At 36.9% G+C, this 27757-nt stretch overlaps 1 protein-coding gene across 4 annotated transcripts in view; it reads right to left on the bottom strand.

The window, feature by feature from the left end:
* Positions 1-27757, bottom strand: part of EPHA6 (EPH receptor A6) — a gene marked incomplete at both ends in the record, with an annotated part of 657283 nt that overhangs the window by 498237 nt on the left and 131289 nt on the right. For all 4 annotated transcript variants that reach the window (XM_084232801.1, XM_084232803.1, XM_084232802.1 and 1 more), the window contains one exon: positions 17849-18512. In XM_084232801.1, the coding sequence (XP_084088927.1) occupies positions 17849-18512 (664 nt within the window). The remainder of the gene's footprint in view (positions 1-17848; positions 18513-27757) is intronic.

Here is a 27757-nt window from a genome sequence, read left to right as displayed (position 1 = left end):
AGAATTACTTAAGGGGAAGATGCACCTTATTTCACAAACAACTTACCTTTTTAACTGTATATATTTGGCCATATAATTGTTAAAACTTGGAGATGGGAACAACTTCCATGACTTCTTTTGCCCTTACAACACTTGCACTTTTATTTTAAAAGCAACTTTATTTTGGTATTCAAGATGATCCAGTGAGATCTTGACAGTTTTCCTGCATCAAGAAATGGAATTAGCGGGCCTCCCCTGGTGGCGCAGCAGTTGAGCACTAGGCTGCGAGGCTGCATGCAGCCTCTGCAGCGCTGGTTCGTTCCCTGGCCACCAGCGAGGGTCCCACAAAAAAATAAAGAAAGAAATGGAATTAGCTTAAATCCAAGTCCTCCTGGATACTTTATTTTTTTTAAAGATTTATTTATTTATTTATACAAGCACTGGGTACAGTCAGAGGCATGGGAGGGTGAGAGAATTCACCAGAGCCAGAGCAGAGAGTAGAAGAGGCAGATTGACGAAATACACTGCTGAGGGGAGCAGTGGGCGGCAGGAGAGGTCTGCACGCCATGTGGGACCCTCGCCCGGCAGCACCGGTGCTGCAGAGGCTGCGGACAGCTTCTTAACCCAGCGCTCAACCGCTGTGCCACCAGGGAGGCCCCCTTCTGGATACTTTAAAAGAATATAGATGGATATATGCTTTCTAGAGAAAAGTTTCACTGAAGTGAATAGATGTTATTTAGTGAAAGAGCTGGAAAAAATCTAAGAGTTTACCTTTACACAATATTTTTCTAATTTCTCGTTACTATTTCTTCTCTTAGAATATGAGCTTTTGTCAACTAGTAATCCTTTCCTCTACAATATTTTTCTTTTTTTTAAACTTTTTTTTAAGATTTATTTTATTTATACAAGAACTGGGGTACAGACCAGATGTGCGGGAGGGTGAGAGGATTCACCAGAGACAGCTGAGAACAGAACAGGCAGAATGACCGAAATACACTGCTGAGGGGAGCAGCGAGCAAGACAAGAGAGGTCTGCCAGGCCATGTGGATTGCTCCGCAGCCAGCGGAGATCGAACCCACACCTCAGAGGCTGCGAACAGCTTCACAGCGCTGCACTCAACCACCTTTGCCACCAGGGAGGCCCCAACAATAATTTTTCTTAATTCCAATGTTTTTAGCTCATTATTTTCTATGAAAAAGGAGTGAAAATGTTGATCAATAAAAGTCAAAGATATGGTATATACTTGTTTTTCCACTAATAAAACTTTTGTCAATAATCGTCAGTTCAATTTACTTATCCTTGGAGGCTGTATTACGCTTACTAAAGAACTAAGCATTTTAATTAGAATTAACACTTTCATCTTGCTTATGAATATATATAAGACAAAGTTTGAAATGTTAGCAATGTGGGAAAATAGTCAAGCTATCATGGCAATTAAAATTAAGACATTTCTCATGAAATAGTACTACTCCATACTCCACAGCCACCATATAGTAAATAAACATTCATTGTTACATTGAGGGAAATTCTCTCAAAAAAGCATTGCAGTCTCCTTTGGGAATTCTTACATACTTTGATCATCACCTCTTTAAAGTAATATTCATTTAAAGAATTTCATATGCAATGCTAGACTCTCTTCAATGTTTCTTTTGTAGGTAGTATACAGATTACATGGCAGTCAGGCCATTAAGTTGTGTGAGCATCACTAATATCTGTTTTAAGAATCAGGTTTTTTTTTTAAGATTTATTTATTCATGCATACAAGAACCGGGGTATAGGCAGATGTGCAGGAGGGTGAGAGGATTCACCAGAGATAGAGCAGGGAGCAGAACAGGCAAACAGACCGAAAACACTGCTGAGGGGAGCAGCGGGCGAGACAGGAGAGGTCTGCTGTGCCATGTGGGTATCTCCTGGCTGGCCAGGATCGAACCCGTGCTGCAGAGGCTACCGACAGATTCAAAGCACTGTGCTCAACCCACTGCGCCACCGGGGAGGTCCAAGAATCTGTTTCTTTTTGAGAATTCCAGAAATAGACATAGAAAAAAGAACCTTTATGGAGGAAAAGAGGTATTGAGCAATTATTCTCCATTTCCTCCAGTCAAGTTTTTGTGTATATATTTCTGGATATTAATAAAGAGAGGAAAGGAGGATGGGGAGGAACAAGGAATTGAGGGAGGGAGGGAGGGAGGGAGGGAGGGAGGGAAGAAGGAAGGAAGGAAGGAAGGAAGGAAGGAAGGAAGGAAGGAAGGAAGGAAGGAAGGAAGGAAGGAAGGAAGGAAAGAAGGAAGGAGCAAGCTCATCTACTTGAAGAGCAAGACTCTATTCAAACATTAAATAGTACAAGATAGACTGACACTCCTTAGCATGGATATATAATAATGATAACCTTGAAATACTGAAAGCATATTTTGAGATCAAATATCAAATTATTTTTCTGAATCCTTAGTTGTAGTGAATCAAAATGAGTGAATTGTACACTCATGAATATTAAAAGACCAGAATTAGAACAGCATAATATCATCTCAGTACTACCAGAAAGTTAAATCAAGTGTAAAGTATAAGAAACTTCAAATATAAGTGAACATAATGATAAAATATTCACCATCCATTTTAGGTTAATTTCTTCAAAGAGCATAAATAAGACAGAGGAGGCAGGACATCAAGAAAGAGAAACATAAAATGATGAGAAAAGACAATTGGAAAGGGACAACTATTGATGCTATATATCCCCAAAAAAAAACTGCAAAAAGAAATTTGTTCAAAATTACTAACACCATGGGAAGAATTTTTAAAATGCACATTTCAAATGTATTTTATGACATCATAAGCAAAGTATAAAAATTGTGGGCCTTCACAGAGGGAGCAGGCACCCACGTCCGGGGCAGACCGGGTGCGCAGAAGAGTGTGCCTGAAACCGGAGGCGCAGGGACTGCATCCCGCTTCGCCATTTGAGAACAGGGACATTTCTTCAGTAAAAACTGCCTAAAACCAGCAGAAAGCTCCCCCAGCAGACAGAGATGGCTCCTGGAAGAGCCAGAGGGGAGCGGAGAAGTTCACCCAAGATGCCAGTCAGTCCGAGCAACACAGTGTCCCAACGCATACGACAAATTAGAAAACAGACAGTAGGGAGTAGAAGAACCACACGCAACCTAACAACTCCTCAGGAAAGAAGCACACCACAAAAAGAAAACCACTCCCCAGATTGCAACGACAGCAACTTGGAAGAACTTTTGAGCCTTCCAGAAAGAGAATTTAAAATTGCCATGATTAAAAAAGTGATAGATCAGAAGAAGGAAATTGAGTCCCTAAAGAGGGAAAACAATGGTCAGAAGAATGAAATTGAGTCCCTAAAGAGGGAAGTAAAAGAAATGCAGGAGATCAAAGAATTAATGGAGGAACTAAAGAACTCCGGGAAAAGCAAGGAAAGCAGAATAGATGAAATGGAAGAACGAATAAGTACTCTTGAAGACACAGAAATAAAAAGAACCAAAACAGAAAAGGAAAGAGAAGTACAAAGGAAAAAGAATGAAGAAAGACTTCGGAAACTATCTGACTCCATGAAGAAAGGTAATATAAGAGTTATAGGAATTCCAGAAGGAGAGGAGAGAGATGTAGGAACAGAGAAAATATTCCAGGAGATAATTGAAGAGAACTTCCCAAATGCGAAGAAGGAGCTGAAAATTGATATACAAGAAGCAAGAAGAACACCAAACTTCCACGACGAAAGGAAAAATACAGCAAGACACATAATAGTGAAGCTCCCAAGAATCCAGGACAAGGAAAAAATAATGAAGCTGACAAGAGGGAAGAAACAGATAACATTCAAAGGAAAACCAATCAGGCTGACATCAGACGTCTCTGAAGAAACACTACGGGCAAGGAGAGAGTGGAGGGACATAGTCAACAGACTCCAAGAAAACAGATGCCAACCAAGAATACTCTATCCCGCAAAGCTCTCTTTCCTCCATGAAGAAAGAATATGGACCTTCCCAGACAAAGAGAAACTCCGGAATTTCATTACGAATAAACCCCCACTCCAAAAAATACTACAAGGAATCCTAAAACCAGAACCTCAGAGGGACGAATAACAACGAAAGAAGACCAAAAAAAAAAAAAGTTATTAAAAGAATAAATAAAATCAAAGGAAAGACAAACATAATGGCAAATACAGATGCTAACATATCAAGATTAACTCTAAATGTAAATGGACTAAACTCTTCAATAAAAAGACACAGAGTTGCAGCCTGGATTAAGAAACAAAACCCAACCTTTTGCTGTCTCCAGGAAACACATTTCGCTACAAAAGATAAAAATAGGCTCAAAGTCAAAGGATGGAAAACAATCCTACAAGCAAACGGGCCAAAAAAGAAAGCAGGAACAGCTATACTTATATCAGATAAAACAGACTTCAAACTCAAAAAAATAAAAAGAGACCCCAATGGTCACTACATTATGATTAAGGGGACAATACTTCAAGAAGAAATAATACTCATTAACATATACTCACCAAACGAAAGAGCACCAAAATATATCAGACAACAGTTGTCCTCTCTGAAAACAGACATCAGAGAAAACACATACGTAGTGGGAGACTTCAACACACCACCATCAACAATGGATAGATCAACAAGACAAAAAATAAGTAAAGAAACTAAAGCTCTAAATAAGGACCTAGAGCATTTGGGCTTAACAGACATCTATAGAACACTAAACCCAAAAATAAACGGAATACACATTTTTCTCAAGCGCACATGGATCATTCTCCAGGATCGATCACATACTGGGGCACAAGACAAACATCAACAGATACACCAAGATTGAAATCATACCAACCATCTTTTCTGACCACGAAGGCATCAAACTAGAAATAAATCATAAAAAGAAGGCAAGGAACTATCCTACCTCATGGAGATTTAAAACCACACTACTGGAAGACCACTGGGCTAACGAGGAGATCAAAGAAGAAATTAAAAAATTCTTTGAACTGAATGACAAGGAGGACACCAATATCCTAAATGTATGGGATGCAGCAAAAGCAGTAATAAGAGGAAAATATATAGCAATAGAAGCTCACATCAAGAAACAAGAAAGAACTCAAAGAATCAACCTAATCTCGAAGCTCAAAGATCTAGAAAAAGAACAACAAAAAAACCCCAAAACAAGTAGAAGAAAAGAAATAATAAAAACCAAAGCAGAAATAAATGAAATTGAAACTAAAAAAACAATCCAAAAGATCAATGAAACCAAGAGCTGGTTCTTTGAAAAAATAAATAAAATACACAAACCCCTAGCCAGGCTCACAAAGGAAAAAAGGGAGAAAGCACAAATAAACAGGATCATAAATGAAAGAGGAGAAATCACAACGGACACAGCAGAAATCAAAAGAATAATCAGTAACTAATATGAACAGTTATATGGAAACAAGTTCAACAATCTAGAGGAGATGGACAAATTCCTACAACTCTACAATCACCCAAAGCTAGATAAAGAAGAAATAGAACACCTAAACAGACCAATTACAATTAGCGAAATTGAAATGGTAATCAAAAACCTCCCCAAAAACAAAAGCCCAGGACCTGATGGATTTACAAATGAATTCTACCAAACATTCAGAGACGAATTAGTGCCTATCCTTCACAAACTCTTACAAAAAATTGAGAAGGAAGGGACAATACCAAACACGTTCTATGAAGCCAATATTACACTAATACCAAAACCGAATAAGGACAACACAAAAAAGGAAAACTATAGGCCAATCTCCCTAATGAACACTGATGCAAAAATCCTCAATAAAATTTTAGCTATCAGAATCCAACAATGTATCCATAAGATAATTCACCACGACCAAGTTGGATTCATTCCAGGGGCACAAGGATGGTTTAACATCCGAAAATCAATCAACGTTATCCAACACATCAAAAAAAAGAAATATAAAAACCATATGATAATATCAATAGATGCTGAGAAAGCTTTCGACAAACTGCAACACGCATTCATGATAAAAGCCCTTGAAATTCTTGGGATACAAGGAACATACCTCAACATCATAAAGGCCATCTATGACAAGCCAACAGCCAGTATCATTCTCAATGGTGAAAAGCTGAAAGCAATTCCATTAAGATCTGGAACAAGACAAGGATGTCCACTCTCACCACTGCTTTTCAATGTAATACTGGAAGTCCTAGCCAGATCAATAAGACAAGAGAAAGACATCCAAGGAATCCAAATAGGAAAAGACGAAGTCAAACTATCACTATTTGTAGATGATAAGATAATATACATAGAGAACCCCAAAATCTCCACAGAAAAACTAATTCAACTCATCAATCAATTCAGTAAAGTGGCAGGATACAAAATCAACACGCAAAAGTTAGTAGCCTTCCTATACACAAACAATAAATCTGAAGAAGAAGAAATCAAAAAAACCACCCCTTTTATTATCGAAACAAAAAAAATCAAATATTTGGGAATAAATCTAACAAAAGAGGTAAAGGACCTATACAAAGAAAACTATAAAACACTGTTAAAAGAAATAGAAGAAGACACAAAGAAATGGAAAGACATCCCCTGCTCATGGATTGGAAGAATAAACATTATTAAAATGGCCATCCTACCAAAAGCAATATACAGATTCAATGCTATTCCAATCAAAATTTCAATGTCATTCTTCAAAGAAATAGAACAATTATTGATGAAATTCATATGGAATCACGAAAAACCCCGAATAGCCAAAGCTCTACTGAAAAAAAAAGAAGGAAATGGAGGCATCACACGCCCAGACTTCAAACTATACTACAAAGCCATAATCATCAAAACTGCATGGTATTGGAACAAGAACAGATATACAGACCAATGGAATCGAATAGAAAATCCAGAAATAAACCCACAGATTTATGGTCAACTAATCTTTGACAAAGGAGCAAAGAATATGCATTGGAGCAAAGAAAGTTTGTTCAATAAATGGTGCTGGGAAAACTGGGTCACTACATGCAAAAGAATGAAGCTTGACCACTACCTCACACCATACACAAAAATCAACTCAAAATGGATTAAAGAACTAGACATAAGACCTGAAACCATAAAATACATAGAAGGAAATATAGGCGAAACAATGGGATTTGCACATCAAAGACATCTTTACAGACACATCACCCAAAGCAGTGATAGTGAAGACAAAGATAAACAGCTGGGACTACATCAAATTAAATAGCTTCTGCACAGCAAAAGAGACAATAACAAAAACAAAGGAAACCCACCAACTGGGAGAACATTTTTGCACCCAACACTAATGATAAAGGACTGATCACAAAAATCTGCAAAGAGCTGATGAGACTCAGCAACAACAAAGAAAATAATCCAGTCAAAAAATGGGCAGAAGAGCTAAAAAGAAATTTCTCTGAAGAGGAAATGCAAATGGCCAACAGACATATGAAAAAATGTTCAACATCACTTGTGATCAGGGAAATGCAAATCAAAACTACCATGAGATACCATCTTACACCAGTGAGAATGGCACATATTAAAAAAAATAGCAACAACAAATGTTGGCGAGGGTGTGGAGAAAAAGGAACTCTTCTGCACTGTTGGTGGGAGTGCAAACTGGTCCAACCACTATGGAGAGCTGTGTGGAGATTTCTGGACCTACTAAACATAGAGCTTCCATAGGATCCAGCAATTCCACTCCTAGGTATTTACCCAAAGGACACAGAAACATCAATTCCAAAGAGCACCTGCACCCCTATGTTTATAGCAGCACTGTTTACAATAGCTAAGCTTTGGAAACAGCCCAAATGCCCAAAAATAGATGACTGGATCAAGAAGATGTGGTACATATATACCATGGAATATTACTCAGCATTCAAAAAAGATAAACACATGCAATTTGCAGCAACATGGATGCGCTGGAAGGGATCATGCTCAGCGAAATAAGCCAAAAAGAAAAAGAAAAATACCGGATGGTCTCACTCATAGTAGGAATCTAGAAAACTTAAATAAGGGACCAGGAAAATGAATATAAGAAAGTGAAAATCAAAATCAACAAAAAACTATGAACCAGAGACACTTTTTGGGGGTTGGGGGGTGGGAGGGGAAGGATTGGGGTCAGAATGGGGCATTTGCAATTGTATGGGGAATATAAAAATAAAATTTAATATTAAAAAAAAAGAATTGTGGGCCTTGTAGAAATCTATCTCCCTTCATAAAAGCAACAACACAATTACTTAAACACTATTATGTGGCCAGGTCTGTGTATATTGTGTGGCAAGGGTCATAGTAATTCACAGCAATTCATAGTTTCTTAGGTGGTTATAAGATGCAATAAATGTTAGGGCTAGGGCACATTAATGAGCACATAAATAGTATTGCTGAAAATTCAGTTTTCACTGAATTTCACACTGGAGAGTCCAGTTTCTCAGTAATATGAGAAAATAATGAAACTATCTGGAAACTGACACAGTTCACATAAATGTGTTTTTTTCACAATTTCTAAGTAAAAGCAATCTGAATTTTATTTATCATTTGCTTCCATGTATCTGTTTACAGACTATAAACTAAAGACTACAAACTATTAAATCACCATTTTTTAATAAATATATTTTTAAAGTCAAGTAATCAAATAGTCAAGTAGTCAATATGTTGTAGTGAGAGAACTAACAAATTAATGCCAGAGTCCTTGAGATAAGTCTTATAGGTAAATAGCCAGCACTGAACTAAAATGCTTTTAATAAACAGACACAGTCACAAATTCTACATTTTACTGATATTTTCCCCAAGATACTTTTCAATTTAATGAAAATTTAAATGTTTCTGAAAACAGACCAAAATGAAATCACTACTGAATGTCATAGAAATTATAATACTTATTTAACACAGAATATTATTAAATGACTGAATAAAATGATGGTTAACTTGTGAAGAACAGTTCTACTAGAGGTTTTATTCTACTTTTTTTAAAAAGATTTTTTTATTTATGCAAACAAGAATTGCGATACCGGCCAGAGTGGGAGGGGGCAGTAAGAGGATTAATGAGAGACAGAGTGGGGAGCAGAACAGGCAGATCTACTGAAATACACTGCTGAAGGGAGCAGCAGGTGAGACAGGAGAGGTCTGCTGCACTATGTGGGCAGCTCCCTGGCCCGCCGGGGATCGAACTCATGCTGCAGAGGCTGCACAGTGCTATGCTTACCCCCTTGAGCTACCAGGAAGACCCTTTACTCTACTTTTAACCATAAAAATTTTTCATACTAGTGACAGATTCCAAAAACAAGTTTGTCAATTTTATTTCTATTTCTCACATATACATTAATTATCCTTTAGGGATGATATCTGCAAACATTATCTATAAAGAACCAGGCAACAAACAGTTTAAATTTATTGGCCATATGGTCTCTGAAGCAAGTACTCAACTTTGCTATTGTAATTTGAAAGCAGTGATAGACAGTACATAAAGGAGTGGCCTGGAAAAGAAAAAAAAAAAAAAAACTTTACTTACAAAAATGGGCTGGATGTCAAGCAGGCTATAGTTTGCAAACTCCTGTCCTTGGAGAGTCCAGTTTTAGCAAGAAGCCGGTTAATTAGAAACAATCCTCCACCTTTAATATTTGATCTAATTCCTCATTTGCCATCATTTCCCAGGTGATATGTGCTTACTGTTTTGCCATTAGCCAGAATCCAGCAGGTGAGTTTAACAAGAACCTCACCTTATCTCTTGATGTTCCTCTTAGCAAATTTCCATCCATTGTCCCATCACCCTACTTCTTGCCTATAAATTTCCACTTCTTCCTACTACAAAGTGTTAAACTCAATCTACTTTCTCTACTGCAAAACTACATTGTAGCAGTCCTACATAAAGTCTGCCTTATAGCTTTGTAGTAAGTGTCAGTATTAATGATTTTAATATGAAAAACCTAGAATTGTTTTTTGACCAAATCCACATTTAATATCTGGATGATACTCACTCTCCTAATAAAACATCAGTTTATTTTTCTTGATTGCTAAGTAATTTTCCATTGTGTATATATACCACATCTTCTTGATCCAGTCATCTATTTTTGGGCATTTGGGTTGTTTCCAGGTTTTATCTATTGTAAATAGTGCTGCAATAAACACAGGGGTACAGGTGTTCTTTTGAATCAATGTTTTTGTGTCCTTTGGGTAGATCCCTAGGAGTGGAATTGCTGGGTCATATGGTAGGTTCCTCATATGAGGAACCTCCAGACGCTTTCCGTAGTGGTTGGACCAGTTTGCACTCCCACCAGCAAGGTAGGAGAGTTCCTTTTTCACCACATCCTCTCCAACATTTGTTGTTGCTAGTTTTTTAATATGTGCCATACTTACTGGTGTAAGGTGGTATTTCAATGTGGTTTTGATTTGCATTTCCCTGATGATAAGGGATGTTGAACATTTTTTCATATGCCTGTTGGACATTGGCATTTCCTCTTTGGAGAAATGTCTTTTAAGTTCTTCTGCCCATTTCTTGACTGGATTGTTTACTTTGTTTTTTCTTGAGTCATGTGAGTTCTTTGTATATCTTTGTGATCAGTCCCTTATCAGTTGTATGGAGTGCAAATATTGTTTAAAAATGAACAATGATGTAAAAAAAATAAAAATAAATAAAAAAATAAAACAAAACAAAAAATGAAAAATTTTAGCTATATTCCTTTTTTTTTTTTTTTTTTTTAGTGGAACTCTCAAACAGTTTGTCCTAAGCACAGATTGAATTTAGTAACTAGTTATCAAAGTTTGTTTTTCATACAGAATCATGATGGGAAACTATTTATAATACTAACATTTTCCATGCACAGCATTATGTGCTGAAAGGGGGGAAAAAAATTACAGTACAAAAAGAAAAAGAACTACTTCTTGAAAAGGCCACGTACATAACTGAGGACTTCAGTATTTTCTTTAATTCTTATAAGTCAGCTCAAAGGATTAAAAAATGTTAACAATGTGCCCCAGTATCATCACCACCACCCAGGTAAACATAGTGACTATTATTATAAATAAAATTATGGATGTTTTCAAACAAAGGCTATAAGGTATTTTAAATCAAAATAAATATTTTAAGTGTATTTATATCGGACTCCCTATTTTTCAGACCTCCTTTTTTGTGTCAAGTTGTTCCTTTTTATGACTATTTACCTTAGAATTCTGTTATAAATTTTCATTTACATACAATACAAAATTGTTGTTTGAAATATATTGCCACAGGGCTTAGATATGTGACCGTCCTAAAAATGAAATTATTACATTGTTGTTTATAGGGATGATACATTTCAATCGCACCTCTGTAGTTCCAATGCTAGCTCTGGATATATTAATGAAAAACATATAAAATTGTTCCCAGCATGACACAGTTTTACTGTTTATAATTATGATGCTTGGAATAAGATTTAATATGATTATACACAGACCTATTTAAAATAACACTTTACTAATGTATACCACTTTCACAAAGTGAAAAGTGAGATCTTTGTCTTCTCTGATAAAATTTTGCCATTATAATATATTCAATGAAGTACATAATAATCCAGTGAACTGCTTATCTGGAATGGTCTCTGTTGCTATTTGTGGGTGCTATGTGAAAATGATTACCCCTCCTACATATAGTTGAATTCTATTTATTTCTATAGAGGAGAGTTTTAGTTATGTAAAGAACTTTCTTTTTAATGTTAAATTTAACATATTTAATTTTATTTTGGTTTTATGAAACAGTGATACATAGCTTATTTCTTATGATCAAAAAAGAAAATTCCTGATTACTAATATTGGACATAGCTTAATGTAAAAATTTATTCTATTGATTACATAATTTTATGTATGGTAATTTTGATTACATAATTTTACATAATTTTATGTATGGTAATTGTGGGCAAAACAAATATCACTTTCACGTAAACACTTTTAAGAAGCAGGTTAGCATTCTACATGCTATCCTTCTTCCATTCATTGGCTATATGACCACAGGTGACAATGGAGCTGTAGATAACTCTCTTATTTTATATGTAAAGGAAAACCCTCAGCAACTAGGAAAACTTTGTATTGTATATAAATGAAAAATAACACCTACATGTTAATTTTCTAGAATTTGTAATTTATCTTGCTATTGCAACTTTCAAATATTACCCTAACTCAAACATAGGTTATAAAAAGCAGTAATTGGAATGTAATGTTCAATTGAAATATACCCAAAACAAAACCCTAAAATACAATGAATTAACTTAGTGGTTGGGGGGAAGGGATTTGGAAAACTATAATGGGAGACTGAACTAATGGAAACATATGTTAGTAACATTCTTAGTAAAATTTAACTGTGATAACTTGAAAAGCAGGTAAAACACCTATTTCTTTGAGTTTACTACTACTTCATGCATTTAACAAGGCTTTCTTTGCAGAAAAAAATGAGCTCAGGCAATAACCATGTGGGCTGAAAATTTTAAAGTATAGAAATTTAATTCTTTCAGGATTAGAAAAAGACATTTCTCCTCCAACAAAGATAGCACCAAAGATAGATTGTGCCATCCTAGTTATACAAAGAGACCCAGTCCCATATCTAAGATTTATTCAAATCTGTTGTTTAAAATGACATTAGGTACCATTAAGTTGAGCTAGGCATGCAGACAAATTAATAAATAAAACACACTTGAAAACTATAACCAAGAAAGAACCTTGGGGTAGGAACTTTTGTCTTAACATATGGAATTGATTAATATACAAAAGGCTACTCTGATTTTTAGAAACTCTTTTGCCAACAAATCATAAGTCTAATCAAAAGAGCGTACAGCTATAAAATGATCCTTAAAACTCCAAATATATGAATATGAAAGGGGTCTGAAAGCTGGTCATCCACTAATATCTACTTCAGAAATGATCAGAAAAGGGGTCTCCCTGATGACCTAGGGGTTAAAGCCTCATTGCTATCAGCTATGCCAGCCACCAGGTGTGAGTTTGATTCCCAGTCAGGGAGCTCACCCACATGGCACAGCAGACCTCTCCTGCCTCACTCCAATTTCCCCCAGAAGTGTCTATCAGTAGATCTGCCTATTCTGCTCCCCACTCTGTCTCTGGCAAATCCTTTTACCCTCTGAACCTCTGGCTGACACTCCAGTTCTTGTACACATAAATAAATAAAAAGAAATTAAAAAAAGAAATTATCAGGGTGATAAAAAGGAGCTCATAGATAGTAGGGCTAAGGGTTATTGAGAACAACGGGTAGGAGTATCCCACTCAATCAGTGTCCAGATCTGCTGAGTTTTTTCACAATGCCTGCCCATCAATGCTATGAAACACTGAAGGTATGTGTGGTAGTTCCCATTATTCTCCTATAGGAGTTTTCTATTTATTTCTACTATTGTATATTTTGTTTTAGGAGTAGAAAGCTTGTCATCTAATTTGTGTATCATTATATGACAAGAAGACCTTTGAACTTGATTGAGAAAAGAAGTATTATTAGAAACAAGAGAATGAGCTTACATATTTTGTGGAGGTGGCAGACTATTGAAGAAATGACAAAATGGCTACAAAAACATTGTTTTCCTCTCACATGTTAGAGAATTACTGCTGGAAAGTGATTATTGAGGCAGGAAGAACATTTTACAACATCCCACCCCTATTAGCAACTAGGTGTGGTCATATAGCTAGTGCTCACTGTTGGTATGTGAAAGGAAAGGATGTCTATCCTTCCAGATCAAAGTGATTTAAAAGCCTATGTGCCTTTGTCAATTTCTCTTTACAATGTCTGAGCTGGAAAATGATAACTACAAGGCTCTCAAAGATGGCTGGGCTTGAAATGGCATGAAATCAGATCTCTGAATCATTTCAAGAAATCCCTGCCAACCAGGAATGCTAAAAGAATTATTTGGTAAATTCATTAGGGCTCTTAAATTTTCTCTACAAAGCTTAGGGCACCTGCAAAATCTACAAATTAAAACAAACAAACAAACAAAAAACAAGTGAAAGTACAGAAGAACACTAACGCTTAGAAATGTAGCTAATACACTAAGAAATCAGATTAATTAGACTGTTTATTTTTAAATTAATTTATATGTGACTTTATGATCCCTAAAGAATAATATCCATAAAAGATATGAAACAAAGTAGGCAAAAAATGAAACAATAACAAGTGAGAAGGAAAAAATGAATAACAAAAACCAGTGAAGACAAAAATAACCCAATAGAGGAGGTAAACTCTTACCCTGAAAATTAGTACCGAGATTAAACTATTCAAGAAAACATTCCAGGTAAAGATAAAGAGGATATGTTGAATGTCTCCTATAAGAATGTAATAGGCATTCTAGAAATAGAGAATAGAGGAAACACACACACACACACACACAAACACACCCCTTTCTCAAGTTAAAGAGGTTAAAAACAGAATAAAAAGCAGGAAGAAACAAATTCATATATACACATATCACAATGTAACTAAAGACAAAAACTACTTATGTATAGGTAGTGTCCCAAGTAAAGACAATTAGACTTTGGGAAGATCATTAGCAACAACAGATTCACTGGAGAGGGGTCAAAATAAAGTTATTTTTAGACAACCCAAAACAGTGTAAATTTTTACAGAATCTTGCTAAAAGATGTACCAGAAGATATACTTCAAAACTAGCATACTGAACTCAGAAGAAAGGAGATAATGATTTAAAACATAGCAAGCACTATAACTGTTGTATTCAAGTACTTACTTTACAAATTCATTAATTTTATTTATTTAAAAGACAGTATGAAAAGTTCAGAAAATATTCAAAAGAAACACAGTAGTTTCACTGTGTTGTATGATGTGCCATGTTTGGAGTAAGATGCTGAAAAAATGTCTCCTCTTAGAAATATTAAGTGTTAAATGATTTTTTTAAAATTAAGAATAGAACCTATAGAAATATGATTTATAGTTATCACATCTACAAAAAGGAACATAGCAACTAAAATTACCTTTAAAATAATTTAAAATAATTTACTGAAATCATCACTACAAGCCATTTTTACCTATTTTTTAAATTATGATAAAGAACAAACTAATACAATTAAACTTTACTGTCTTGCTTAGAATAATACTTTCTATTCTTAGACTCCTTTGATAATCTTGATTTCATATTCTTCTCAAGCTTGATGGAAGTCTGGAATTGCTTCATGAAAAAAGCAGCTTTATTTGGAATTGAAGGTTATATTGTAAGAGTTTATATTTAGTTTGTGAGAACCTTTAGAAAGTGAAAATACTATTTGGGCCAATAAGTCTGCCCTTTTTTAGATTCCAATTTCACCTTTCAGCTTTTCATCATATCCTCAAACCCCCTTATTCAATGCCAGCAAATCCTAGTGTCTCAAATTTCTTTATGCTCTCTGCTTCCACAATCATTCCTGATAACATGATTAGACAGAAGATCATAAACACAGAGAATAAATGTTTCTGAACTGCAGCAGAGGACAGAGACTTGAAGCCTTAATAACGACACTCTTCAGGAGATCAAATCAATAGCTATGTCACCAAAGGCCCTGTATATCTCATTCACCACTTGAACAGTAACGCAGTGGTCTAAGAATTGCCACCATTTTTTCCCCTTGAATTTTAAAGTAGTACTACAGGAAAAATAAAATGTGTGTGTATAAAGAGAAAAGTTTTTAAAAATTTTTAGTGATTCAGAATTTCAGTTTCCATAGACAAGCACTTTATTAAAAAACGGCTTAATACATGCCTATGTCTGTGTGTATATTTATGTATATTCATACATACATGCATGTATATGCATATATTAATCCGAATCGATCAAAAACCCCAATCCCAAACCATTATCTCTAAGTAGAAGCACCACTACTGTAATGAGATTATTCTGAATTAATATCTGAGAAGGGATTATCAGCAATTCATGTCACCTTAGAAATCCACAACCGAACAAAAATGCATTGAATATGGCATGTTAATTGTTTCCAATTATTTTTTACATAGTGTTAAAATATTCTCAGTATATGAAGTGAAAGATTATTTGATGTAAATTAACGCATTATGAAACAATGCTATTTTTAAATTTAAATCCTTAGTGGAATAAAGATAATTTAAAAAAAGTAAATCTGTAACATCAACATGCCTGAGTATGAGTTTTAATTATGAACCTATTAAATAAAATAAATACAGTTATGAAAAATAAGTTGAGATTTGTGCCAAGAATAAAATACTGCTTACAATGTACAACACAGTAACCTAAATTATTGTTCAGTATTAAAGCAAAACTACCCCACTGAGCTGAGAAATCATAAGTTAACTATGATTTCAGCTAAGTTTTGAGTTTCTACGCTGCCTCAATAGCATAGAAAGCTGAAACATATGCTGTATTTATCTATACCTCCTATAGAAGTGATTAACAGATAGGAGTTAAAAATGTGAATAGCTTAAGTAAATCTATTTTAACACAATAGAGCAAAAGAAAACAATGTAAATTTTTTCTTTCTTTTCATTTTATATCTGTATCTATATTTACATATATAGTCAAATTACTACTTGAGTTATGGTTTATTCATATAGAAGTTCCAATTAATTTACCATTTGTTATAGGTAATTCTGAGAGTTGGTTGTGAGATAAGTTGCTAATAGATGGCAATGGACTCAATGGTAAGAGTTAGGATCAGAGGATAGAAAGAGCAAGACAAATCAACCGAAGAGAAGAAATCTTCCAAAATATAGACTGGTAGTAGTGGAAGATGATAACCTCTAAGTGAGGTCTCCACGTGCATTCTGACTCTCCTGTGTCTGTAAATAGCAATTTTTATAGCCAATTCAAATCAGGCATATATCCTAGATTTACTAGTTTTTTTTTTTTAAGATTTTTTTATTTATTTATAAAAGCACTGGGTATAGTCAGAAATGCGGGAGGGTGAGAGAATTCACCAGAGCCAGAGCAAGGAACAGAACAGGCAGACTGATGAAATACACTGCTGAGGGGAGCAGCGGGCAGCAGGAGATGTCTGCACGCCATGTGGGACCATCGCCCTGTGGCTGGGGATCGGGCCAGTACTGCAGAGGCTTCAGGCAGCTTTGCAACCCAGCGCTCAACCCTGTGCCACCGGGGAGGCCTGATTTACTAGTTTTTAATACTTGATTTAGCAGTTTTAAATCTTTGATTGAACAGTTTAGTAGTACTTTATTGCTATATACTTTATTGTTGATTATAATCATTATTTATGGTTAAGAAAATTGATTTCAAGGTCAGTAAGCCACAGAATAGAATTCAAGCTATAATGTTTCAACTTCTGCCACTCACTACAAAAAGATTTGTACTGTACCCACTCACATATTTTACTGCAATCAAATAAATTATAATAATAAATAAATTCTCATTATAATTTATTTGATTGCTGGTCAATGTCATAAAAATACAACTATTTAATAATAGCTAATAACATAAATTCTTAAATTATAAAATCATTTAAAAATATTATAAAAACATTATTATTTTCACCAATTAATGTCTAGCTTCTACCTATATTTAAAATATAACAAAACTACACGGTTAGGATGTATGTATTTTATCCTTAAGTGCCTAATGTCTTTTCAATCTCATTGAATAATAGATATTTTTTCTATCTCACAAAGAGTCTTTAATATGCAATAAGTATACTGTTCTTTCTCAGAGTTCCCTTGTAATTCACAAGAGCAGCACCACAAATTCTATGGTTATTCTCATGTAGGCATAATTGTAAGAATAATTTATTTTTAGTTAATAAGTATTATTTAATATTGTCAAACACCATACCTAGAAGAAAAAAAAATTGGACTTTAAAAAAAATAATAAATATTACTTGAAAATTAATGTATGACAAATTAACATTTAAAAACCATCACTTAAATGCATGATAAATTATTTGAATGGTTTCTTACCATGGCAAGAACCCTCAATTTCTTCATATCCTGTACTGCAGATACACCTTCCAAGAGGAACCAGCCAGTCTCCATCAGCTCCACAATACAGCTTAGGAGTGTCCCGCTCTTCTGCACTTTTCACACAGGAGCCCCTTACTTCAACCAAAGAAGAGGAGTCAACCCTTGGGATGGTGTCAGGAAACATGGCTAAGTTACGAACAGTGAAAGGGCACTTTTTGTAGAAAACACGGACCGAGACCAGGGCAATGCAGGCTCCAATGTCTTGAAAAGCCAGATAAAATCCTTTCCTTTCTATAGGCCCCACTTCTCGAATTTCAGTGTTGAGCTTGAGGATGCGATCACCCAAATCCATCTGGGTAAAACTCTCATCAGCAGCAATTGTGTCAATCTTCGTATATTGACTTGGCTTAAATTTAATTCCGTGGGATTCATCTGATTCCACATAATACAGATTAAAAGTTTCTTTGCAGGTCCCTAAGACCCATGGGATGCTGTTACAGTCCCGCAGTGTGAACTTCATTTCCACATAAATTTTCTGAGCTGCATCACGGGAGATCCAGTTTGTACGAAGCCAATTGTTTTGGTTTGGTTCCATTACATTGCATACCTGGTATGTGTGAATGGGTCTATTGTGTTCATCCATTTCAGTGATGGCATCCCACTGCAGAAAAGAAAAAAAAAAAAAAAACACAACTGATTTAGAGAACCACAGCAATTAAACAGAAATGATTATTTGCAAAATTTTTATTTTAGCAAAAGAAAAAGGAATAAAAGGAATACAAATCAAGCGAGTCAAAGAACAATGCAGCAGGATTTTAACCATGACTTTCTGGTTAATAGTATGGGTTCTAGAAGTGCTGTTCTGGTATGAATCTCACCTCCATACATACTATTAGTTGCATAACCAAGGGCTACTTTATTTAGCCTCTAGTTTCCTCAACTGTAAAATGAAGCTGATAATATTACCTGTTTAATAGGACTGTTGTAAGGCATGAATTAGGTAACATTTGTAAGCTTTTAAGGGAGATCCTGATGAACTATAAGAACAGAAAATAGCACCCATTGCCTGGTCAAAATGAATTCTAGTTAGCCATCTGTCCTCATATCCATTTTGCAACAAATTGAGGGACATTTAACATTATTCAATTAAATATTTACAAGCCTAATTTGATAGAAAATAGATAAAAAGCCTTACATTTATTCAAGAACTATTGATCAGGCACTATTCTGATACAGGGAATATAGCAGTGAAAATGATGGAAAAAAAGTTCTTGCCTTTAAGGTGTGAGTAAACTGAATAATATGGTAATAAGCACAAAAGGAAAATACTACTTCAGGAGATAGAAAAAATAGATAGAATTACTAAATAGGGTGGCCAGACAAGACCTTACTGAGGCAGTGGAACTTCAACAATGTTTACAGAATGATAGTAAACAATGTAGTAAAGAGGAAATAGTAAGTAAAACTACCCTGAAGTACAAAAGGACAAGGATATTTTATGAACAGCTCAAGTGGACACTGGAAGCACATGCGGTAAGAAAGAGAAGCAAAGAAGCAGCAAAAAAAAAAAAAAGAAAAGAAAAGAAAAAAGAAAAGAAAAGAAAAGAAAAGAAAAGAAAAGAAAAGAAAAGAAAAGAAAAGAAAAGAAAAGAAAAGAAAAGAAAAGAAAAGAAAAGAAAAGAAAAGAAAAGAAAAAGAAAGTCCTGGGCCTCTCCGGTGGTGCAGCAGGTTGAGCGCAGCACTGTAAAGGCTGTCCGCATGTCCTAAGTCTCCACAGCATGGTTCGATTCCCAGCCTGCCATGGAGATTTCCACATGGCGTGGCAGACCTCTCCTGTGGCGCCCGCTGCTCCATCTGCCTGTTCTGCTCCCTGCTCTGACTCTGGTGAACTCTGTCACCTACCCACTCCTCTGGTCTGTATCCCAGCTCTTCTTAAATAAATAAATCTGAAAAAAAAAGTCCTTTCAAGCATTTTAAGCACTAGCTTTTGCTGTGACACAGATCACTTGAGTATTTTTATCGTCGTGTGTTTATACTATAAGGGCTTTTGTCACTTACTTGAACAGAAATAAAGCTTGTTTATCTTTTTCTGGAATATTTAATAAAAAAATCCTTGAATATCTCAAAATTATTTGGTATTTTCAGTATTTATACATTTAATATTATTTAATTCTATATTATATAAAAATAAATTGTAATTATAATTTATTTATTTTCAATAAATAAAGATTCTGGTAACTATAATCTTTTGGGTTAAATACGCTAGTAATACTTTCTCATTTCTATTAAGTATACTGGATATGATAAACTTTTCTATAATAAATGAAATGTTCTATAAAAGGGGGGATATGACATCAAAGGACGTTCCTTGGGAAGATCATCTACAGTATTTGGGGTACAGGAGTTACAGGTTCCTGTGACTTGGGCAAAACTAAAGCTCCTCTTGGGCAATGTAGACAAACACTGACCACAACATAAGAGACATTGAGGAAATTCACTTCTATACAACAACAACAAAATGAATGGAAAGAGGCACCTGGAGATAGAGGACATGGGGGATAGCAGTTCAAACCCACACTCTCATGATAGGGTGGTCCCTAAGGAAAGAACTGTTTCATAAAGAGCTAAGTGTGAAGAAATATGTGTGAAAATGCTGGGATGATAAGCCAGGTGGGCCAGTGAAGAAGACAGTGCCTAGAACAGCTTTGTTCCTTTCTCCAATCACCATGGGACTCACACTGATATGGTGAATGGCCAGAGCAGTGGAGCTGAAAGTCCAGCCTGCAGACTAGAGATATAAGTGTAGAGTCCCAGAGAAGATGGCTTCCAGTGGTAGCACCGGCATGAGCTTCCCCCAAACAACACTTTTCATCAGTGTTGTTGGGCTGGACACCGCCAGGCCCATCCCGGACCACCAAACCAGACAACTATAGATTTGTTCACACTGATATACAGTGGCATTTACTGGAAAATGTGAAGTTCTAAACCCTTAGGACACTTGAATGAATGCATGGCTGACCTAGAAAACTAAAAATGGGGAGGTGAAAAAATAAAACATGACACCTTGAGTAATCAAAGGAATGTTTCCCCACATTGAGAGACTGTATCTCCAGAAGCCAATCACTAAGAAATAAATGGAAGATCTTTTTTCCCTATCAGATACAGAGTTCAAGATTGCCATGATATGCCATTTGTAGCAACGTGGATGGAGCTAAAAGGAATTATGCTAAGTGAAATAAGTCAGAAGGAAAAAGAAAAATGGATGGTTTCACTTACAGCAGTAATATAGGGGAACCAAATAAGACATCAGTGGAAAAAAATAATAACAATACAAAACACAACAAAGGAAAAACAGAAAATTATAAATCAGAGACATACTGCAGGAGAGGAGGAGGGAGAGGGATCAGGGGGAGGGAGGGAGGAGCACAGGGGACTGAGGTGATGGTGCACGGGTGCATTGGTGAAGGAAACTCTATGGGGACTATACCTGAGGGGGTGGGGGGAAGCAAAATTGTTTAAAAATGAACAGTGATGTAAAAAATTTTTTTTAAATTGAAAAAAACATTAAATGAAGGCAGAGCAACATGGCGGCGAGGAGACGCTGCGAGTAAGATCTCCCATTAAAAAAAAGTTAATAGGGAGGAAAAGCGTGAGAACTGGGACACGGAAGATAAACGGGCGACTCCAGCAAACTACCCAAAGAAGAAAGTTGCCATCAAAGAGGACTAGAAGAAAGGAAAGCACAGAACCCTGCTACCCTGCCCCACAAACAAAGTCGGCACTCTCCGACCAGCAGAGAGGAGGAAAACAACACACTAAAACGACCAACAAGAACAAACTATGCATCAAGCGGGACTGTGAGTGGAAAGGAACTATTTCAGCCATCACACCCCGTGAACTGGAGCTGTGGAGAACCCTGCAGGATTCGCCGCAGAGGTGAGCGAACAGCTCTGGGCGCCATTAGAGAACAACAGAGACCCCCGGAGAAGACCTACACACAGCCCCGGGCCGGCCTGTAAGCTTGCTCAGAAAAGCGGCCCGCTTGAAAAGCAAACGCAGATCGGGATCACGGCTGCCCAGTTCCCCACGCCTGCGACCTAGACTTGCAGGGAGACGCGCGGGGACCCTCACTGAGGTGAAAGTCCCTCACTGAGTAATCAGGAACCAGGCACCCAGGCACGGAGTGGGGTGCAAAAGACGCCATTTTTGCAGACACTGAACTGGGCTACAGTCCGCGTCCTGGACCTGAGGGCTTTGGAACTGAGACCCGGGGCACGAAATTCGGGGTGTGGGTTCTCCACGACGGTGGGGCACAAGGCAGACACAGCATCCCAAAGCCGTTGAGGTTTACCCTACCATTCCCGCTCTGTTCCCTGTCCAACGGGGTGAAAAAAAACAGCTCCCCAAGGGCTCTAGGAGAGATCTCTGGCGCCACCTAGCGACATGAAACCAGCAGAAGGCTCCTGGAGGAGCCAGTGGCCAGCTGGAAAGTTAGTGCACCCCAGGCCCCTTCCGACCAGTAGTCTGAGCCCACAGGGGGAGCGGGCACCCACAGCTGGGGCAGACCGGGCGCACAGAAGAGTGTGCCTGAGACCGGACACGCAGGGAGTGTGTCCTGCATCGCCATTTTAGAACAGGGACATTTCTTCAGTAAAGACTGCCTGCAGAAGGCTCCCTCAGGAGCCAGAGGTGAGCGGGGGAAGTTCGCCCACGCCAGGCCCCCTCTGGCCTGCAGTCCAAGCCCAGAGGGGGAGTGGGAACTCACCTCCAGGGTAGACCAGGTGCACAGGGTACTATGTCCCCACATCGGCATTTTAGAACAGGGACCTTTCTTCAGTAAAGACTGCTTGAAACAGACAGATGGCTCCCGGAGGAGCCAGAGGGGAGCAGAGAAGTTCACCCAAGATGCCGGCCAGTCCCAGCAATACAGTGTCCCAATGCATACGACAAATTAGAAAACAGACAGTAGGGAGTAGAAGAATCACACGCAACCTAACAACTCCTCAGGAAAAAAACCACACCACAAAAAGAAAACCACCCCCCAGATTGCAATGACAGTAACTTGGAAGAACTTCTGAGCCTTCCAGAAAGAGAATTTAAAATTGCCATGATTAAAAAGTGACAGAACTCATAAAGGAAAACAATGATATGAGAAAAATAATCAACGAGCAGAAGAATGAAATTGAGACTTTAAAGGGGGAAGAAAAAGAAACACAGGAGATCAAAGAATTAATGGAGGAACTAAAGATCTCTGAGAAAAGCAATGAAAGCAGAATAGATGGAATGGAAGAACGAATAAGTACTCTTGAAGACACAGAAATAAAAAGAACCAAAACAGAAAAGGAAAGAGAAGTACAAAGGAAAAAGAACGAAGAAATACTTCGGGAACTATCTGACTCCATGAGGAAAGGAAATATAAGAGTTATAGGAATCCCAGAAGGAGAGGAGAGAGATATAGGAACAGAGAAAATATTCCAAGAGATAATTGAAGAGAACTTCCCAAATGCGAAGAAGGAGCTGAAAATTGATATACAAGAAGCAAGAAGAACACCAAACTTACACGACGAAAGGAAAAATACAGCAAGACACATAATAGTAAAGCTCCCAAGAATCCAGGACAAGGAAAAAATAATGAAACTGATAAGAGGGAAGAAACAGATAAGATGCAAAGGAAAGCCAATCAGGCTGACATCAGACTTCTCCCAAGAAACACTACAGGCAAGGAGAGAGTGGAGGGACATAGTCAACAGACTCCAAGAAAACAGATGCCAACCAAGAATACTCTATCCCACAAAGCTCTCCTTCCTGTGTGAAGAAAGAATAAGGACCTTCCCAGACAAACAAAAACTCCGGAATTTCATTACGACTAAACCCCCATTCCAAAAAATACTACAAGGAGTCCTAAAGCCAGAAGCTCAGAGTGACGAATAACAACGAAAGAAGGCCAAAAAAGAAAAAAGTTATTAGACCCAGCGCTGGGGCAGACCGGGCGTGCAGGGGAGCGCGTTCCCGCATCGCCATTTTGCAGCAGGGACCTTCTTTGGTGGAGACTGTGAAACCAGCAGAAGGCTCCCCAAGGAGACAGAGGTAAGCTGGGAGGCTTGCCCATGCCAGGTGCCTTCTAGCCTGCAGTCCCAGCCCAAAGGGGAGCGACACCCACCGCTGGGGCAGACTGGGCGTGCAGGGGAGCGCGTCCCTGGAACCGGCATTTGCAGCAGGGACCTTTCTTTGGTAGAGACTGTGTGAAACCAGCAGAAGTCCCCCAGAGGAGCGAGAGGTGAGCTGGGAAGGTCGCCCAAGATGCCAGCCAGTACCAGCAACAGTGTCACAAGGAATACGGCAAATTAGAAAACAGGCAGTAGGGAGTAGAAAAACCACATGCAACCCAGCAACTCTACCGCAAAAAAAGCACACCACAAAAAGAAAACCATCTACCAGATTGCAACGACAGTAACTTGGAAGAACTTCTGAGCCTTCCAGATAGAGAATTTAAAATTGCTGTGATTAAAAAACTGACAGAAGTCATAAAGGAAAACAATGATAAGGAAAAAATAATTAATGACCAGAAGAATGAAATTGAGTCCCTAAAGAGGGAAGTAAGAGAAATGCAGCATATCAAAGAATCAATTGAGGCGCTAAAGAACTCTGGGAAAAGCAATGAAAGCAGAATAGATGAAATGGAAGAACGAATAAGTACTCTTGAAGACGCAGAAATAAAAAGAACTAAAACAGAAAAGGAAGGAGAAGTAGGAAGGAAAAAGACCGAAGAAAGACTTCGGGAACTATCTGACTCCATGAGGAAAGGAAATATAAGAGTTATAGGAATCCCAGAAGGAGTGGAGAGAGATGTAGGAACAGAGAAAATATTCAAGGATATAATTGAAGAGAACTTCCCAAACGTGAAGAAGGAGCTGAAAATTAATATAAAAGAAACAAGAAGAACACCAAACTTCCATGACGAAAGGAAAACTACAGCAAGACACATAATAGTAAAGCTCCCAAGAATCCAAGACAAGGAAAAAATAATGAAACTGACAAGAGAGAAGAAACAGATAATATTCAAAGGCAAACCAATCAGACTGACAACAGACTTCTCCTAAGAAACACTACAGGCAAGGAGAGAGTAGAGGGACATAGTCAACAGACTCAAAGAAAACAGATGCCAACCAAGAATACTCTATCCCACAAAGCTCACCTTCCTCTATGAAGAAAGAATAAGGACCTTCCCAGACAAACAGAAACTCCGGAATTTCATTACGACTAAACCCCCATTCCAAAAAATACTACAAGGAATCCTCAAGCCAGAAGCTCAGAGGGACGAATAACAACAAAAGAAGGCCAAAGAAAGTTATTAAAAGAATAAATAAATAAAATCAAAGGAAAGACAAACACAATGGCAAATACAGATGCTAACATATCAATACTAACTCTAAATGTAAATGGACTAAACTCTTCAATAAAAAGACACAGAGTCACAGGCTGGATTAAGAAACAAAACGCAACCTTTTGCTGTCTCCAGGAAACACATTTAGCTACAAAAGATAAAAATAGACTCAAAGTTAAAGGATGGAAACTATCCCACAAGCAAATGGACCAAAAAAGAAGGCAGGAACAGCTATACTTATATCAGATAAAACAGATTTCAAACTCAAAAAGATAAAAAGAGACCCCTGTGGTCATTACATTATGATCAAGGGACAATACTTCAAGAAGAAATAACACTCATTAATATATATTCACCAAACGAAGAAGCACCAAAATATATCAGACAACTATTGGCATCTCTGAAAACAGACATCAGAGAAAACCCATATGTTGTGGGAGACTTCAACACACCACTATCAACAATGGATAGATCAACAGACAAAAAATAAGTAAAGACACTAAAGCTCTAAATGAGGATCTAGAGCGCTGAGGCTTAACAGACATGCATAGAACACTAAACCCAAAAAAATCTGAGTATACATTTTTCTCAAGCGCACGCGGATCATTCTCCAGGATCGATCACATACTGGGCACAAGACAAACATCAAGAGATACACCAATGTTGAAATCATACCAAGCATCTTTTCTGACCATGAAGGCATCAAACTAGAAATAAACCATAAAAAGAAGGCAAGGTACTCTCCTAACTCATGGAGATTGAAACCCACACTACTGGAAGTCCACTAGACTAACGAGGAGAACAAAGAAGAAATTAAAAAATTCTTTGAATTGAATGACAAGGAGGACACCAATTTCCTAAATGGATGGGATGCAGCAAAAGCAGTAATTAGAGGAAAATATATAGCAATAGATGCTCACATCAAGAAACAAGAAAGAACTCAAAGAAACAACCTAATCTCGAAGCTCAAAGATCTAGAAAAAGAACAACAAAAAAACCCCAAAACCAGTAGAAGAAAAGAAATAATAAAAACCAAAGCAGAAATAAATGAAATTGAAACTAAAAAAACAATCCAAAATATCAATGAAACCAAGAGGTGGTTCTTTGAAAAAATAAATAAAATAGATAACCCCCTAGTCAGGCTCAGAAGGGAAAAAAGGGAGAAAGTACAAATAAACAGGATAATAAATGAAAGAGGAGAAATCACAACGGACACAGCAGAAATCAAAAGAATAATCAGTAACTACTATGAACAGTTATATGGAAACAAGTTCAACAATCTAGAGGAGATGGACAAATTCCTACAACTCCACAATCACCCAAAGCTTGATAAAGAAGAAATAGAATACCTAAACAGAACAATTACAACTAGCGAAATTGAAATGGTAATCAAAAACCTCCCCAAAAACAAAAGCCCAGGACCTGATGGATTTACAAATGAATTCTACCAAACATTCAGAGACGAATTGGTGCCTATCCTTCACAAATTCTTCCAAAAAATTGAGAAGGAAGGTATAATACCTAACACGTTCTATGAAGCCAATATTACACTAATACCAAAACCGAACAAGGACAACACAAAAAAAGAAAACTATAGGCCAATCTCCCTAATGAACACTGATGCAAAAATCCTCAATAAAATTTTAGCTATCAGAATCCAACAGTGTATCCATAAGATAATTCACCACGACCCAGTAGGATTCATTCCAGGGACACAAGGATGGTTCAACATCCGAAAATCAATCAACGTTATCCAACACATCAACAAAAAGAAATATAAAAACCATATAATAATATCAATAGATGCCGAGAAAGCTTTTGACAAAGTGCAACACCCATTCATGATAAAAGCCCTTGAAATTCTTGGGATACAAGGAACATACCTCAACATCATAAAGACCATATACGACAAGCCAATAGCCAGTATCATTCTCAATGGTGAAAAGCTGAAAGCATTTCCATTAAGATCTGGAACAAGACAAGGATGTCCACTCTCACCACTGCTTTTCAATATAATACTAGAAGTCCTAGCCAGATCAATAAGACCAGAGAAAGACATACAAGGAATCCAAATAGGAAAAGAAGAAGTCAAACTATCACTATTTGCAGATGATATGATAATCTACATAGGGAACCCCAAAAAATCCATAGAAAAACTAATTCAACTCATCAATCAGTTCAGTAAAGTGGCAGGATACAAAATCAACATGCAAAAGTCAGAAGCCTTCCTATACACTAACAATAAATCTGAAGAAGAAGAAATGAAAAAAACCATCCCCTTTATTATTGAAACAAAAAAAATCAAATACTTGGGAATAAATCTAACAAAAGAGGTAAAGGACCTTTACAAAGAAAACTATAAAACACTGTTAAAAGAAATAGAAGAAGATACAAAGAAATGGAAAGACATCCCCTGCTCATGGATTGGAAGAATAAACATTATTAAAATGGCCATCCTACCAAAAGCAATATACCGACTCAATGCTATTCCAATCAAAATTTCAATGTTATTCTTCAAAGAA

This window comes from Talpa europaea (assembly GCF_964194135.1).
Source record: "Talpa europaea genome assembly, chromosome: 4".
Lineage (NCBI taxonomy): Eukaryota > Metazoa > Chordata > Mammalia > Eulipotyphla > Talpidae > Talpa > Talpa europaea.
The sequence above is the reverse complement of the archived record's forward strand: the minus strand, read 5'-3'. Positions and strand labels throughout refer to the sequence as shown.